Source organism: Taurulus bubalis, assembly GCF_910589615.1.
Source record: "Taurulus bubalis genome assembly, chromosome: 6".
Taxonomy (NCBI): domain Eukaryota; kingdom Metazoa; phylum Chordata; class Actinopteri; order Perciformes; family Cottidae; genus Taurulus; species Taurulus bubalis.
Genome location: NC_136594.1, coordinates 7602888 through 7616514, shown reverse-complemented (window position 1 = coordinate 7616514; position 13627 = coordinate 7602888). Strand labels below are relative to the sequence as shown.

General features: G+C 40.8%; 2 protein-coding genes across 2 annotated transcripts; both read right to left on the bottom strand.

Annotated features, from left to right (window-relative positions):
• Positions 1-6079: 6079 nt before the first annotated feature.
• Positions 6080-7736, bottom strand: LOC306737636 (lecithin retinol acyltransferase; the record flags this gene model as incomplete). The annotated part of the gene is made up of 2 exons (XM_079219385.1): positions 6080-6235; positions 7245-7736. 2 exons carry the CDS (start codon positions 7734-7736, stop codon positions 6080-6082), a joined length of 648 nt encoding a protein of 215 aa, XP_079075511.1.
• A 1462-nt stretch (positions 7737-9198) lies between these two features.
• On the bottom strand, positions 9199-11735 carry lrata (lecithin retinol acyltransferase a; the record flags this gene model as incomplete). Its single annotated transcript, XM_079219600.1, has 2 exons — positions 11196-11735; positions 9199-9351 (listed from the first exon to the last, which is right to left on the bottom strand). The coding sequence occupies exons 1-2, from the start codon at positions 11730-11732 to the stop codon at positions 9199-9201; spliced, it is 690 nt and encodes a 229-aa protein (XP_079075726.1). The 5' UTR covers positions 11733-11735.
• Between the last annotated feature and the right edge of the window lie 1892 nt (positions 11736-13627).

Here is a 13627-nt window from a genome sequence, read left to right as displayed (position 1 = left end):
CATGATTACATGAATACATGCTTTGTTTCTAAATTTCTTTGGAGGAATAGCATCATTGCCAGCAGATACTTCAAACATAAAGTCACCTAAAGGCCTAAATACATTAGGGTCAAAAGTCAAACTCTCTGATTGCCTTCAGCAATATCATTTCATCCCAGATTACGTTGAGAAATTAAATCCAGAAGCTTCATTGACCCACAATTTGCATCATTATTTAAAAACCTCACTTGAAGTTATACCTTTAATTTGATATCATGGTCAATGACGCTGAGTGTTTTAAGAGCTGACCCCTTTCAAACTGTGAAGCCTGCGGCAGGTAATTGGGCTCATAATCTGATCACCACTGTTTTCAAACCAAGACACCATGTGGCCATTGGAAATTGAGTTACCGTCATGCAGCCGCCTTGGCAAAAACCTACTTAGCCCATAGTGCAACTACACAGATGGTGAAGTAATGAGAGAAACCAGGAAACCCTGAAGAGAAGGGCATGTCAAGAGTGTCCCCAATGGTTTTAGGAGGTGGAGAAGACCGTAAATGATGTCCTTGTTTTAATATGGATGTTATATGGAGGGCTCCCTAACCAAGGATGGGTCAAATGCAGAAATTCCCCAAGGGGATTAATAAAGGATCATTTCATCTTTCTTCTTTCTTTCAGCACACAAACATATTCTTCTGTTGTCATTAAATACTCACAACAATGTGATTTTAAGCTTTCAGCTCTTGAACATCATATTTTTAAACTTAACTTTTTTTGCTGATTACTTTCTCCACAATTTTACATTTGTTGTGTTGTGTTGTGCACGTTTGTGTTTTTTTCTCCTTCAATTCCAGTAAACTGTTGTTCATCAGTCATGATTTATGAAGTAATTGTAATGTAGAAGTGATGTTCACTGTGATGGATTACACAACTCAAGAAAGTGTAGAGTCTGCGCATGTGTTCATACCGAAAAGAGAAGAATGGAAACCAATCGATGTCTGGAATGATTTTTTTATTATACAAGTTTGAAGCACAGCAGCATGATATTTGTATTTTGTTGTAAATGGGATAACACATGTTCCTCAGGGAGACTGTGCTTTAGTCCTTCGATGTGGTTTAACTGATTATTATTTTTTACAAATAGGGTCATCAGAAAACACACATTATAAGTATAAGGAGCAAACATGTCAGCAAATATTTGCCTTTACTTACATCCAGCGGACATGAGGCGAAATTACTTTTAATTTTCATTCACTTAATTCCTTAATTTGGATTTGTAGTTTTCTGTAACTCCAATATTCACTCTCCTTTTGGCTCTGTTTTGGTCAACTCCTGAGAAAAAACACCAGGCCGGGAAGGCAAATTGCCCTCCCAATGTTCTGCACTCAGTGGCTAACGTTACTCGGTCTTGGAAAGAGAGGAGTGAGCAAAGGGGGATCCAGTTGGTTGCAATCTGCAGCCACACCACTAGATGTCGCTAAATCCTCCACACTGTCCTTTTTAAGAGTCAATCAAAGTGGCAAAACCAAAGCAATGAGGTTTTACCTGGTCCCCGCTCCCCTGAGCACAGTTCCAGGGACTCTCGTTCCCCGGACTCCTGTTCCCCTGAGCCTTGTTTCCTTGACTCTAGTTCCCCGGATCCACATCCTCTGGTCACCGGCCTCCTGCACGCTCCCCTGAGCATGGTTGCCCGACGGGTGGTTGCCCTCCGGCCTGCCAGCGTGACATATGGTGACCCCTGGGCCCTCCTCCGGCTCCAGTCCAGTGTTCCTGTTAAAACACCCCGGCTTCCCTCTCTCCAGTTGCCAGATTATTTCACCATGGTATTGCGACTCTCGGCAGCTCTTACGCCGTTTAACGATTTAGAGTTCTCTTGTGTTTTTTCTCGTGTTGACTTTTACTAAATTCCTGTTCCCTTTGCCCGGATTCCATTGCCTGCACTCCTGCCCAGCCGCTCACGCCACCTCACCGCCCTGCCTGCACTCGCCTCCTGCCCCACCAACTCATCTGTGTTCGTTCAATAAAACCCGTTCCTACCCTTACCTTGCCGTCCCCGTGTCTGTGCTTGGGTCCAGCTGAAATGCAACCGTAACAGTTTGTTGACATATTAATAGGCGCAGCTTTATCGTGTATTCCTTGGGTTGTTGTTGTAAAGGGATCCAACACATTCTCACTCACAGATTGTCAGACGCTTGGTCAGTGGCTCTAAGCTTCAACCTGGGTCAGTTTCCACTCGCTTCATGAATAGCGTCTTTTTAAATGAACTTTATCTTTGCAGGAAGTTTGGTTTTGACAACAAAACCATTAAGTTAGGGTTAAGAAAAGAGCGTGGTTGACGTTAACCTGACCTGCTCACTACTGAGGAACTAACATCTCACGTGATTCTCATGTGACAGACAAAATATCACGGGTCTCCTGCATAAGTCCTGCGTTGGGTTGACCTCTCCACCCAATCCCTCTCTCTATGCTACGTCAGTTGCAAAGACTTTCTAATAATGACTCCGGTGGGTTTCCTTTGGACTTATCATAATCGGTGTCATGCATCGGTGTAAGATTCAGAGGGGCACTGACCAACTTTCTGCATTTTCCTGTGAGCCAATGACATGACTGTCAATGACTCCAAATAGATTTTTTTCATTTTAAGGGTTTTCTTTTTATATATTCTTTATTGATCTGATTTAGAGTAGAGTTATATCCTTGGCTTAACTTGCATCTTATAAATTAGTAGTCCACATCCACTGCCGTATACAACTACATGCATTGAGCTGACACCGGAACACGACCGCACACAGTATTGATTGGTTATTGATCCAGACAGAACCATGCTTCAGCGATATCTGAAGTGATACATAAATACCTGCTTGAGTTTGAACGGCGTACACATAGTGTCTAGAAGATCTCGACACAGCAGAGATATTAATATACTTTATAGGGCCCTTATGTCAGAGGACAGCCTAATAGATCAAATAATTGACTAAATGTCACTTGTTCTTTATGAAACTGCAAACCCCTGCATGCCCCATGCAAAGACCAATTATCAGTTTGAAGGTGAAGGGGTTAACCAAGGAAACGTCACACACAATATTTATCATTTTATGCTGTTATTATGCTCTTTTTATCACATATTCAATGAAAAATAAGCATCCACACCATTTATTCTGATCTATGTGAAAGTTGTATAATATATTTTTGCAAAAAACCCAAGTCTATATTTAGGTTTCGCTGCTTGTTGTGTTGCCTTGTGAGGAATTCAAACCCTTTTACAAATTGTGCCTCATCTCATTTGAATGCTTTATTTTGATAGTGGCAGCAGAGACATTACAGGAAATAAGGGGAGAGAGAAGTGAGAGAGTATGCAACACAATTACATGTACACCCCTTTTAAGAACACATTTGCAGATATGTTATTACAATAAAATGGCTTTGGAAATTATTATTTTTAGTATTTTTCATTCATATGGATGTGCACGTTTCACTGAAGAGATGCCTCTTTAGATGTGTTTACTTCAAACTCGATCTGTATTTCCAGACACACCGGAGTCTTTTATGAATCTAAATGAGATGATCATGAGGCAACTTCAAGCACGACTGCTGGGAATTTGTAATCAATAACAATAAAGCTTGTTCCTTTCGGTTCACAAAGTCCCATGATGGTGGAGTCTGCATGGTCCAAGATCCAATAATAGGCTATATAATCACAGTCGACATTCAAAAGCAGAACATTTAAGGGCAACACACACACTTGGCGGATTTATTTTTAATCAGCCATTTGATCCATGTATCTAAATAAAGAAAACACCATATGGGAATATTGATATGAAAAAAAATCAGATTCCCCTGAGCTGGACGGTGTCAATTTCAGAGGTGACAACACTCAGTGACGCTTCTCAGCAGGACAGTGCACCTGCAGTCCTCTTAATAGAACCTGGGGGCTGGAGCCCATTGCACCGGTCTCTGTGCAATCAATACAGAGTGCTTCTCTGCAGGATAAGTGCTGAAGTGTAATGGCAAGGCAATTATCCATAATTGGCACTGGTCTTTTACCTGTGCTGCTCAGGTTCAAGGCAGAGATACATTTAGAAGTTTGACCCCAGTGACTTTTTACATCGAGCAGGTGCACCCTGACATCAGTTTGTTTGATCTGAGCTCAGGCCAAAGAGCTTCTGATGATTCAAGAGATACTCTATGTGGAGCAAGAGGTTCCTAACATCATCATGGAAAGATTAATAGACAAACTCATTTTATTATTGTATCTATCGATCGATCTATCTATTTACTACGGCATGTGCTACAATCCACATGCATTAGCATACCGTAGTAAATAGATCTTGAGTTACTGAAGTATGAAACTTAAACTGAACTCTGGCCACAAGATTGTAACTCCCATCTCTATAGAAAGATGGTCTTTGGCGTCCAATGTATTTCCTTTTTTTTTTTTTTTTTTGCAAAGCCATCTCTTTGAATATTTTGAAACATGCATTGTTTACAACAAAGTTTACTTGTTCACCTTTGCTGGAGCACTGCTATGTGTCTTGGTATGCAATGGTAACCAACTAGTGAGAAATGGCATGTTGATCAATGGAATATTATAAAACTATCAGTAGGAATGTGCACATGAACAAGACACAAAATAATCATCAAAGCATTGCAGTAGTGGTTAAAAATGTTCAAATGGATCCTTTTTAATTGGAAAAAAGTTGAGAAGAACAGGATGTGCGTAACTTCATTCTTTACACACAACAACATGCAGTCCTATTTCACACAGGCATTCCCTTTAACAGCCTCTCATAGAACCAGGGTTACCTTTGTGTTGATCCATTATGTAATACATAATCAAACAAAGAGTCTGAATTTTATGTTTTTTTAAGTGACATCAACTATGGCATATTTGTTTGCGCTGTTGCCAGTCTGAAGAATTCAAGCTTCCTGTCGTCACAGAACCTGCTATTCCCTTCCTGTCCAGCAGGGGTCCTTAATTGTTCTCAATGTTCACCTCCAGTCCACTTCCACCTGCACACAGTTCCCTCATCAGCTCCACAGCGTAAACACATATACCTGCACTGTAGTTATTATACCAGCTTTTAGTTTTGCGTGCCTACTTCGTCTCTTTGTATTTGGTGGCCCACATTGTACAAATAATTAAAATATAATTCAGAAACATGTGTATGTGTGTATGTATATATATATGTGGTTCCTGTTGGTCTTGTTACCGTTTTCCATTGCGTTTATCATGTGTATCTCAGTTGAACCACATAAAGGGGCGATTTTGCTTGCTTGCTATGAATTCTTAAGGGAAATGCTGAAAGACGCTTTAGGAATGTTTCCCAGTGTTTTAATGCGACTCTTGTCATTACAGTGACAGGAGGTGGACCAAAGTATCTGCAGTCATGAGCCAAACATTTAAGTCTATTTAATTGTTTGTAGCATTTTTTTCCCATGCCGGTGTTCATCAGTATGTTCCCATGGACTTTCTCAAATTGTGTATGTTTTTTTTTAATCCAGGGAATGTTTTAATAATAATACAACTGGTCAACTTTATTTATACAGCACTTTTCTAAACAAAGCCACAAAGTGCGTGACATGGTTCACAACAATCCAGGACTGCAATGAGGCAAATCAGACACTGACAATATTACACAAACAAAACGGAATTGAGTTCACTTTGAGATAATAAGATAAAAGTAGTGAACACAAATGCGACATGAAGCAGGTAGAAATGCATGTTTAATGGACTGACAAACACATGGAACATTTGTCGTTTACAATATATCAAAATTATACTCTATTCCATTAAGAAACATATGGCACTTTGTCCAAGGCAAGCACACTGAAAAGTAAAACATTCCTTCATCATCCATCATGTGCAGATTTTCAGTCTCAGTCAAAGTCTATAATCTACGAGTTGCTATTGTAAAATGAGATTAATGTTGAATAGAGCCTGGTGAACATTAAAGATAAGTAACTTAAACAGAAAAACATACTGACGTTCTTATTATAGTGAACATCTTTGTTTCCCAACGTCTTTAGTCATGCAGCTCAACCACAGGACTTGGCTTCAGCTTCCACCAGTGTGTTAAATTAGTCCGTCCCACTCAAGGCCGTCAGGCTGCCATCCAGATGGTGAATGAGATGAGCAGGGTCGGTAAAACTGTCAGTGGCGTCACGCAGCCGGCATACAGCACGGCTCCCACGCCACACAGTGCAGTCAAGTAGGCACTCATCCTGCTGCACACAATCTTCCGTACTGTTGTGCAGAACTATGAGAAAGAGAGTGAGAATTAGTCAGTGTGTTTTGAGATTTAAATAATCACAGATTGGCAGCGCGGTAGAGGTCTGCCATGGAGGGAGAAAGGTCTTCATTAGCTACGGAAGGGCAATCGTTTAAGTAACACTAGGTGGAGCTACTCGCCTCGTGAATACTGAAACAAACAACCGTGCTGTGAGATTTACTTTTGACAATGTCAGTAAATCTGTAAATTTCAGTGTTAACGTCATTGAGAAATAATCACACACTATCATAAGTACATTAACTGTGGATTAACTCTAATCCACAGTTAATGTATGCTAAATCCATGGGGGAAAAAACAACTGATGACATTGCAAATGCTGCACGAGCAATGAACTGAACACCTTTTGGCTTTTGAATGTGATCTTTCTCATTTCATGGTCTCCAGAAGGCAAAGAGTCACTGGGCAAGACTTCAGGCAAAGAGTCACAATGAACACAGTTCAACAAATCACTTTTAAATCTTTGCTAAAAAAAAAAGTTTTTCAGCCATAACATAAATAATGATTTATATAGATTCATAAACTAAATGAATTGATTAAAAGTACTTTGGATTTCTCTTGTATAGGTACTTTTTTAGTTTGTTATTTTAATACTAACTCCTTTTTATGACCTTAAATTAGTAATCGGTAGAAGAGCTTCTTTCCTGCAATTACAATCAAAGTGATTGGGGAACAAATGTACAGCCCTGGTTCCAATTTACAGTCCAAAATAATTGTAGCTCAGCAAGAAAAGTTTGTCAATGCAAATAAAACATTTTGTAATAAAAATGTTTTACGTACTTTTGGAAGGTACCTTCTTAGAATGTCAAACTCCGATTGTTAAAGCCTCCTGTTAGCTTTGGTGACACATTGCAATGCATTTTGTCAAAGAATGAGGACTGTGGATTTGGCGAGGACACAATATGGTTTTGGACAGTATAGACAGAAAAATGAAAACTGATGTTTAGTCTTTCTGCTGAGAGGAGAAGAGAGACTCTACCTGGTACGTCTGGTAGCTGATGGCCATGCCGTATCTGCAGTACATGACATAGTGTTCACAGTTGTACCACAGTAAGCTGTATGTGACTGAACCCAGGAATTTCTCCGCCCTTCTGGCCACCTCGTCCCCGTCCAAAGGAGGCTGGCTGCACACTTTGTCCATGTGGTTGATCAGAATCTCTGAGCCGTACGCAAAATCCACCACCGAGTCCACTCTGACGCTGGCAATCTTAGCCAGAACCCCCAGCAGGAGGCGGTTATTTGTTACCATCTTTGCAATTGCAGATTTATTCTTAGAAATCACAGGCAGGATGTCCGGGATGAGGTGAGCCACGCGATTATCGCCCAGGTAGATGCCAAAGTGCGTGAACAACGTCCTGGGGACTTCTAATAGATCCCCACGCTTGTAAAGAGAAAGGTCATGTTTCGAGTCGCCGTCCTCCTCCTTCTTGGACGCTACGTAGAAAAAGTTGAGCAGCTGGAAAAGAAACATGATGGCAGTATGCTGCAAAGTGCCGGACACCCGTTTTATTTCAGTTGTTATTGGGAGGGGCGGTTTTGTAGGATTAGAGATTGGTCAACAGTTCAGTAAGATTTTGAAAGAAATAAAGGAGCTTTCTCTAATCACTTCGCTGTGTGGTTGGTTTTTCCAACTCATGCCTTGTTGTAAGAAGGTCAAAGGTCCTCAATAAGAAGGCTGCCTTGGCTACAAGTTAAATCCTCCTTTTTGAAAAGGTCACTCATATTGAGCAATCACATAAACTGCCTTGGGCTGCACGTGGTTTAGTGGCTAGTCACCTCACAGCAAAGTGTGGTTCCCGGTCCAGGCTGTTGACGTTCTCCCCGTGGCAGCGTGGGTTCTCTCCGGGTTCTCCGGTTTCCCCCCACAGTCCAAAGACATGCAGTTTAGGTTAATTGGACTCTAAATTGCCCATAGGTGTGAATGGGATCGCGAATGGTGCCGTGCCTGTCCAGGTGAACCCGGCCTTCGCCTATTGTCAACGGGGATCGGCGCCAGCGGCCCGCGACCCTGAACAGGATAAGCGGTTCGGATAATGAAATAAACGGCCTTTGTTTTTCGTGGATTGTTGTGCAGCGCTGTAAATTCTTTTCACCGTTATTCAGCACTTTCTTGGACATTTAGAAGAAGAAAAAAACAATTATAATAGTATATGTATTAGGCTGCACAACCAGCTCTGCTCCAGTAGACCACACAACACTGTGCAATATAAATGCACTGTGCAATAAGTTATTCTGCCTGTATCAATATATTTCAGTTATTGTTGATTCTTTACTGTTTTTTTTCTTTTTTTATTGCTTATTTATAATACTTGTTTTTGTTTTTTCTCTTTACCCTCTGCTGCTGTCATCCTGTACATTTCCCCACTGCGGGACTAATAAATGGTTATCTCACCTTATCTTATCTTATCTTAAATATTTTTATTGAAATGTTAAGTCAGTACAGACAAAGCAAAAAGACTCAGCAGTTTATTGACACTGCTTTCATGTGATTGATTGAAATGGTGCTATTGTTACTCACTCATACAGGGCACACAAGTACAAATAAATTGTTTTATTAAATATTTGTCATATTTATAGCAATATATTAAGAACACTACTATAAAATACCAATCATACTGTATATACATTAAGATATTGCTGTAGTCAAAGCACCACTGTACATTATATTCATTTTAGTGGCGACTCAGATGTGAGCAAAAATGGATCGCGATCTGTATTCTCATATCAAAAATGTATTTCCCCACACTTTTATGAGAGGGCAGATATAAGTCAGATAGCGAACTATTAATGCATTTATCAAAACATTAAACATTGTCTACACAATCAAATTGTAATGCAGACTCATAAGGCATCGAAGGCACCGAACTGACCGCTTTCAGGTCAGTTTGGTGCCAAATAAAAGTTCAGGTGCAGGTGATTAGTGCTGAACTCCTTTAACCAGCCATCCACAGAGTGAAGGGAATAAGAACTGTGGGTAATGTAGTTGACGGTGCCATGCCGAAGAACACGATGGAGATCATTCCGAGGAGGCCGGTGAAGATCACGCTGCGCTGGTCTCTGATGACGGATTTCAAGCACTCACAGAACTACAAAGGAAAGACATGCAATTCATTATTTCACTCATTGTGATTGATGTCCAATGGCTGCAGCATAGAAAAAGTCTGCTAAAATCATACCTTTCATAGTTTGACCACCACATTAAATCAGTGTGCGTGGTTAGCATGGAGGGAACCATAGCAACAGCACTCCCCACCAGTGACGGTTAAACTCTAAACTGGATTACAAATTTTGCAAAGCGGGACTGCCACTTGGCTCTGAAGTGCAAAAACGAGGCCCAATCAGTGTTTGTTGCTTCAGCTAATCAGATTTGCCGATTTGCGTTGGAATGTGCACCACTTAAAGTACAATAAGAACCAAGTCATGCCCTTCATTATAAAGGTTGCTTGCGATATTTTATAGCCGAATTAGAAATATAGAAAACTTCTGCTAACACCAGAGAAAAAGGATTACATACATTTTTTTATTTTTTAGAGAACAAGACGGCCCACATGGTAAATCTACTCAAATGACTAATGAATGACACGACAATTTGCATGCTTTTCGCTATTTTACGCCATGCAGTCTGCACCGACTGCAATGTAAACACATAAGAGTGAATATCTATTATATTTTTGGGAGAGTTTTTCCTTCTCCGATGTGAGGTCCCGGGACACGAATGTCCGATGTGTACAGATTGTAAAACCCTCCGAGGCAAATTTGTGATTTGTGATTTTGGGCATTACAAAATAAACTGAATGGAATATGTTGTGCTCAGAGAAACCCAGTGTATATAAAAGTCAGAAAATGGATTTCGTACTCATGTTACATTATTTACTTTTTACTTAGTGTACGTACTTATTTAAGATCAACCATGTTGTTGTTTCTTTTAAAGTAGCAAAGTGGTTTTGTTACCTAAACCTAACTGCAGACATTTCACATGAAAAACCTGAAATGTTTTATCATGACACATGGAGTGTCTTACACATGTCGTGCTTTGTGTACGCCTATAAAAGCAGGTTGAGGTTGTAAATTAGTTGAGACCATGAGCTCTTAAGTGAACTGATCACGAGACGAGATTTGTCAGGATCTGGGTCGCACACCTCGGTTAAAACCTTCCTACGGCTCACCTGACCTCAATGTGTGGACCTGTCTGGGAGGATCCTGTGCCAGAATGTAAAGACCTTGTTTTTTAGTTATGATCTGCTCACGTGGTGCATATTCCTGAATAAAGCTGCTCCAACAGAGTACTATAGTTGTTGTTTAGGTCTTTGTGAGCACTCTATCTAAACTTTAGAGACAAAGACCTAAACTACAATCAGAATCAGAACTATTTATTTGTATGTTACACATACGAGGGGTTTGTCTTGGCGGGTGGTGCATATACTTTAGACAAACAACAACAATCAGCACAGTGCAGAAATAGAAACATATTACATTTACATTAGAATATAAAATAACAGTACTATAGACAAGTGTACTGTAGGTGTATAAGTGTAATGTTAAAGTGACATGTGTATTTAAATATGAGGTATGAAGGGCTGTGCAGGGGATATATTCTAATTAATATGTATTAATTAATATTAGGATAACATGGTTGGGCTCTAAAGTTCCATTTAGATTTTAAAGGGAACTTTGAGGCGTTCAAATCCATCTACAGAGGCTGCAGGGGCCCAATGGGGAAGTCAACAGGGGCCCAACAACAACAACATCTGGGCCTCCACAACACATCCATCCCATAGTTAGACTGACAACAAGCACACTGTAAAAAAAAAGTGAAAGAGGATTTGAACACAGCATCTTTCTTGATGATGATGGTACACAGTATTGTACCTCAATCCGTGCACATGTCCGAACTAATCATGTCGTTTCCATCACGCGTAATGATGATTACCTTCTCTGTTTGCCGGCTCTCTGCAGACCCGTATCTGCAATCTGTCACAAAGTGTTCACAGTTGTACCACAGCAGGCTGTACGGAACTGTTCCGATGAGATGTTCCGCTCTCTGCGCCACGTCTTCATTGGGGAGAGCCGTGCTGTGCGCCGTCTTATCCATGTGGTTGATCAGTACGTTGGAGCCGTACGCGAAGTCCTCCAGCGCGTCCACGCGCACCGTGGCGCGCCTGTAGATGCAGCCGAGGATGAGCCTCTTGTTCGTGATGACGGAACCGATGAGCGCCTCGTCGTTTGAAAACACGGGAAGGATATCTGGGATCAGGTGAGCGACTTTGTTGTCGCCTAGGTAAATGCCGTAGTGGGTGAAGACGGTTCTGGGGACCTCCAGCAGGTCTCCCCTGCGGAAGGGCGGCGCGGGGCCGCGCTGCGCGTGCCGCTCGTGGTCCTCACCGGCGTCCGCGCAGCTGGACTCAAAGAGTTTGAAGATGGAGAATAGAGAGAGCTTCTCCACCAGGAAGGTCAGCAGCTGCAGCATCTCGAGAGCTTTAGGGGGAAGTGTCCTGAAGTGCTCCAGTCAAAGGAGCTTTTTATCCTCACTGGCACGAGGAGGAGAGAAAGCTCCGAGGACAGGAGTGGCCACGAGTGACCATTGTGCACGTGCAGCCTCCAGCATATTCTATATGTTTTGTATGATGTATTTTTCTCCAGCCGGAGGCTTATGGCTCTTTCTTAAATACTTACAATAATCGCCTTACATACTAAAGCGGATGAATAGGAGGCAGTTTAGTTGAAAGAAGAAGCATGTTTACAAATAATAAGAATATAAAAAATAGTATTAGAATGCATAACATGGATGAAAAATATAACCTACTCCTAATTGTTTTTTCTGACAGCAGCAGACAGCTATTTCAGAGAAGAAGCTCAGATGAATCCAGTTGGCACCTGTAGCTCAACAGTCCAATAGCTCCCTCAGAAGTTGTGGTGGAGACCAAAACCAGAGTGAATATTGGACTGACATTAGTAAGGGGCCCAATTGTGTTTTTCCGTGTCAGTTTTTCAATTTTAAAATATCTAAAGCGTTGAAATCATACAAACAGATGTATTGGGATTTCTTATAATTACAGCGTAAACATTGTCTTACAGCAGACAGGGAACAACCTTGATAAGTGACTGATGATTGACCACATTTGATACAATGATGCATGTAAATCGTCATCAATCCTATCATGCAGGGATCACATTTTCTCTTTTGCGTGTTATATGAATTGATGGCAGATTAATTTGCAGATTTTTTTAAAAGTAACAATTCCGGTTAAAGTAAATATCCTGCAGTACATTATTTATTTCTTAAATATAGGAGTACAGAGGAGCAATAGAAATAATAAAGTACAAATACCTGAAAATTGTTCTTTAATACAGTACCTAAGTAAATGTGTTTAGTAACTTTACACTACTGATCTTTACAAGATCAAAGCATAAGTCCATAAATGCAAAAAAAGTATTAAGAATTAATAAAATAAAGAATAAAAACAACAACTTTGCTTTAATTTTGCTAAACTGATGTTTGTTTTGTTTGTTTTTCCAAGTTTTGTTTTCCCTTTTGATGATTTGACTGCCTCTATGTGAAAGATATGTCTAATTAGACTATTTAAGCCGATTCCGCTCCTGATGCGGCCGAGCAGAGGACCTGGTGGGCCGAGCACGTTGTTGACTCACAGCGGCCGGTCTGTTCTGTCCCATCATCAAGAATCACTGTTGGGGGGAAAACAACCCTGTGCTGGATGGTCTGCACCTTCTCATATGAGATAACACATTCCTTTCACCAGATTACCGTAATCCTGTAGGCTTCATTTGACCCAGAAAATACTTTGAGAAAGCCTTTTTCTTGTGTCTTTGACGCAATCCTGGCAGCAGGGATACATGTTCGCTGTATGTGTTTTAATTTAGACAGCTGCTTTTTTTTGGTATGAGAAAACTAGTTTGTCCCACATTTTGAGAAAAAGTGTGTGTGATTACTGAGTTCACAGCACTATCGGCTCAAATCTTGAACCGAAACATGCACTAAAGTTTAGTGCATGTTTTATAGATGCAAGTGTTCTCTGCACTGCTCTCATATGGAAATGACAGCTGATAATATCACACCGTCCGATAAATAACTACGTAGTACAAATACCAAGCCGGCTAATAAATGGCACAATGAGCAGAGACAAATTAATATACAAGATGTGTCCCTGCAGGGCCAAATTATCGCACCCTAAACTGTATGTGAACATGGAAGCCAAGCAGAGAAGAATGACTTCATATGGCCGTGCTCATATGAGGGTATCCAGGTCACCTGAGTTTCATTGAAAACCAGAGACGTCCCAAAGTCGTTCATGGTGTGTGAAAAACAAAGTGTCGAGCTCGCTGTATGTTTTTCCTTCATTCGGC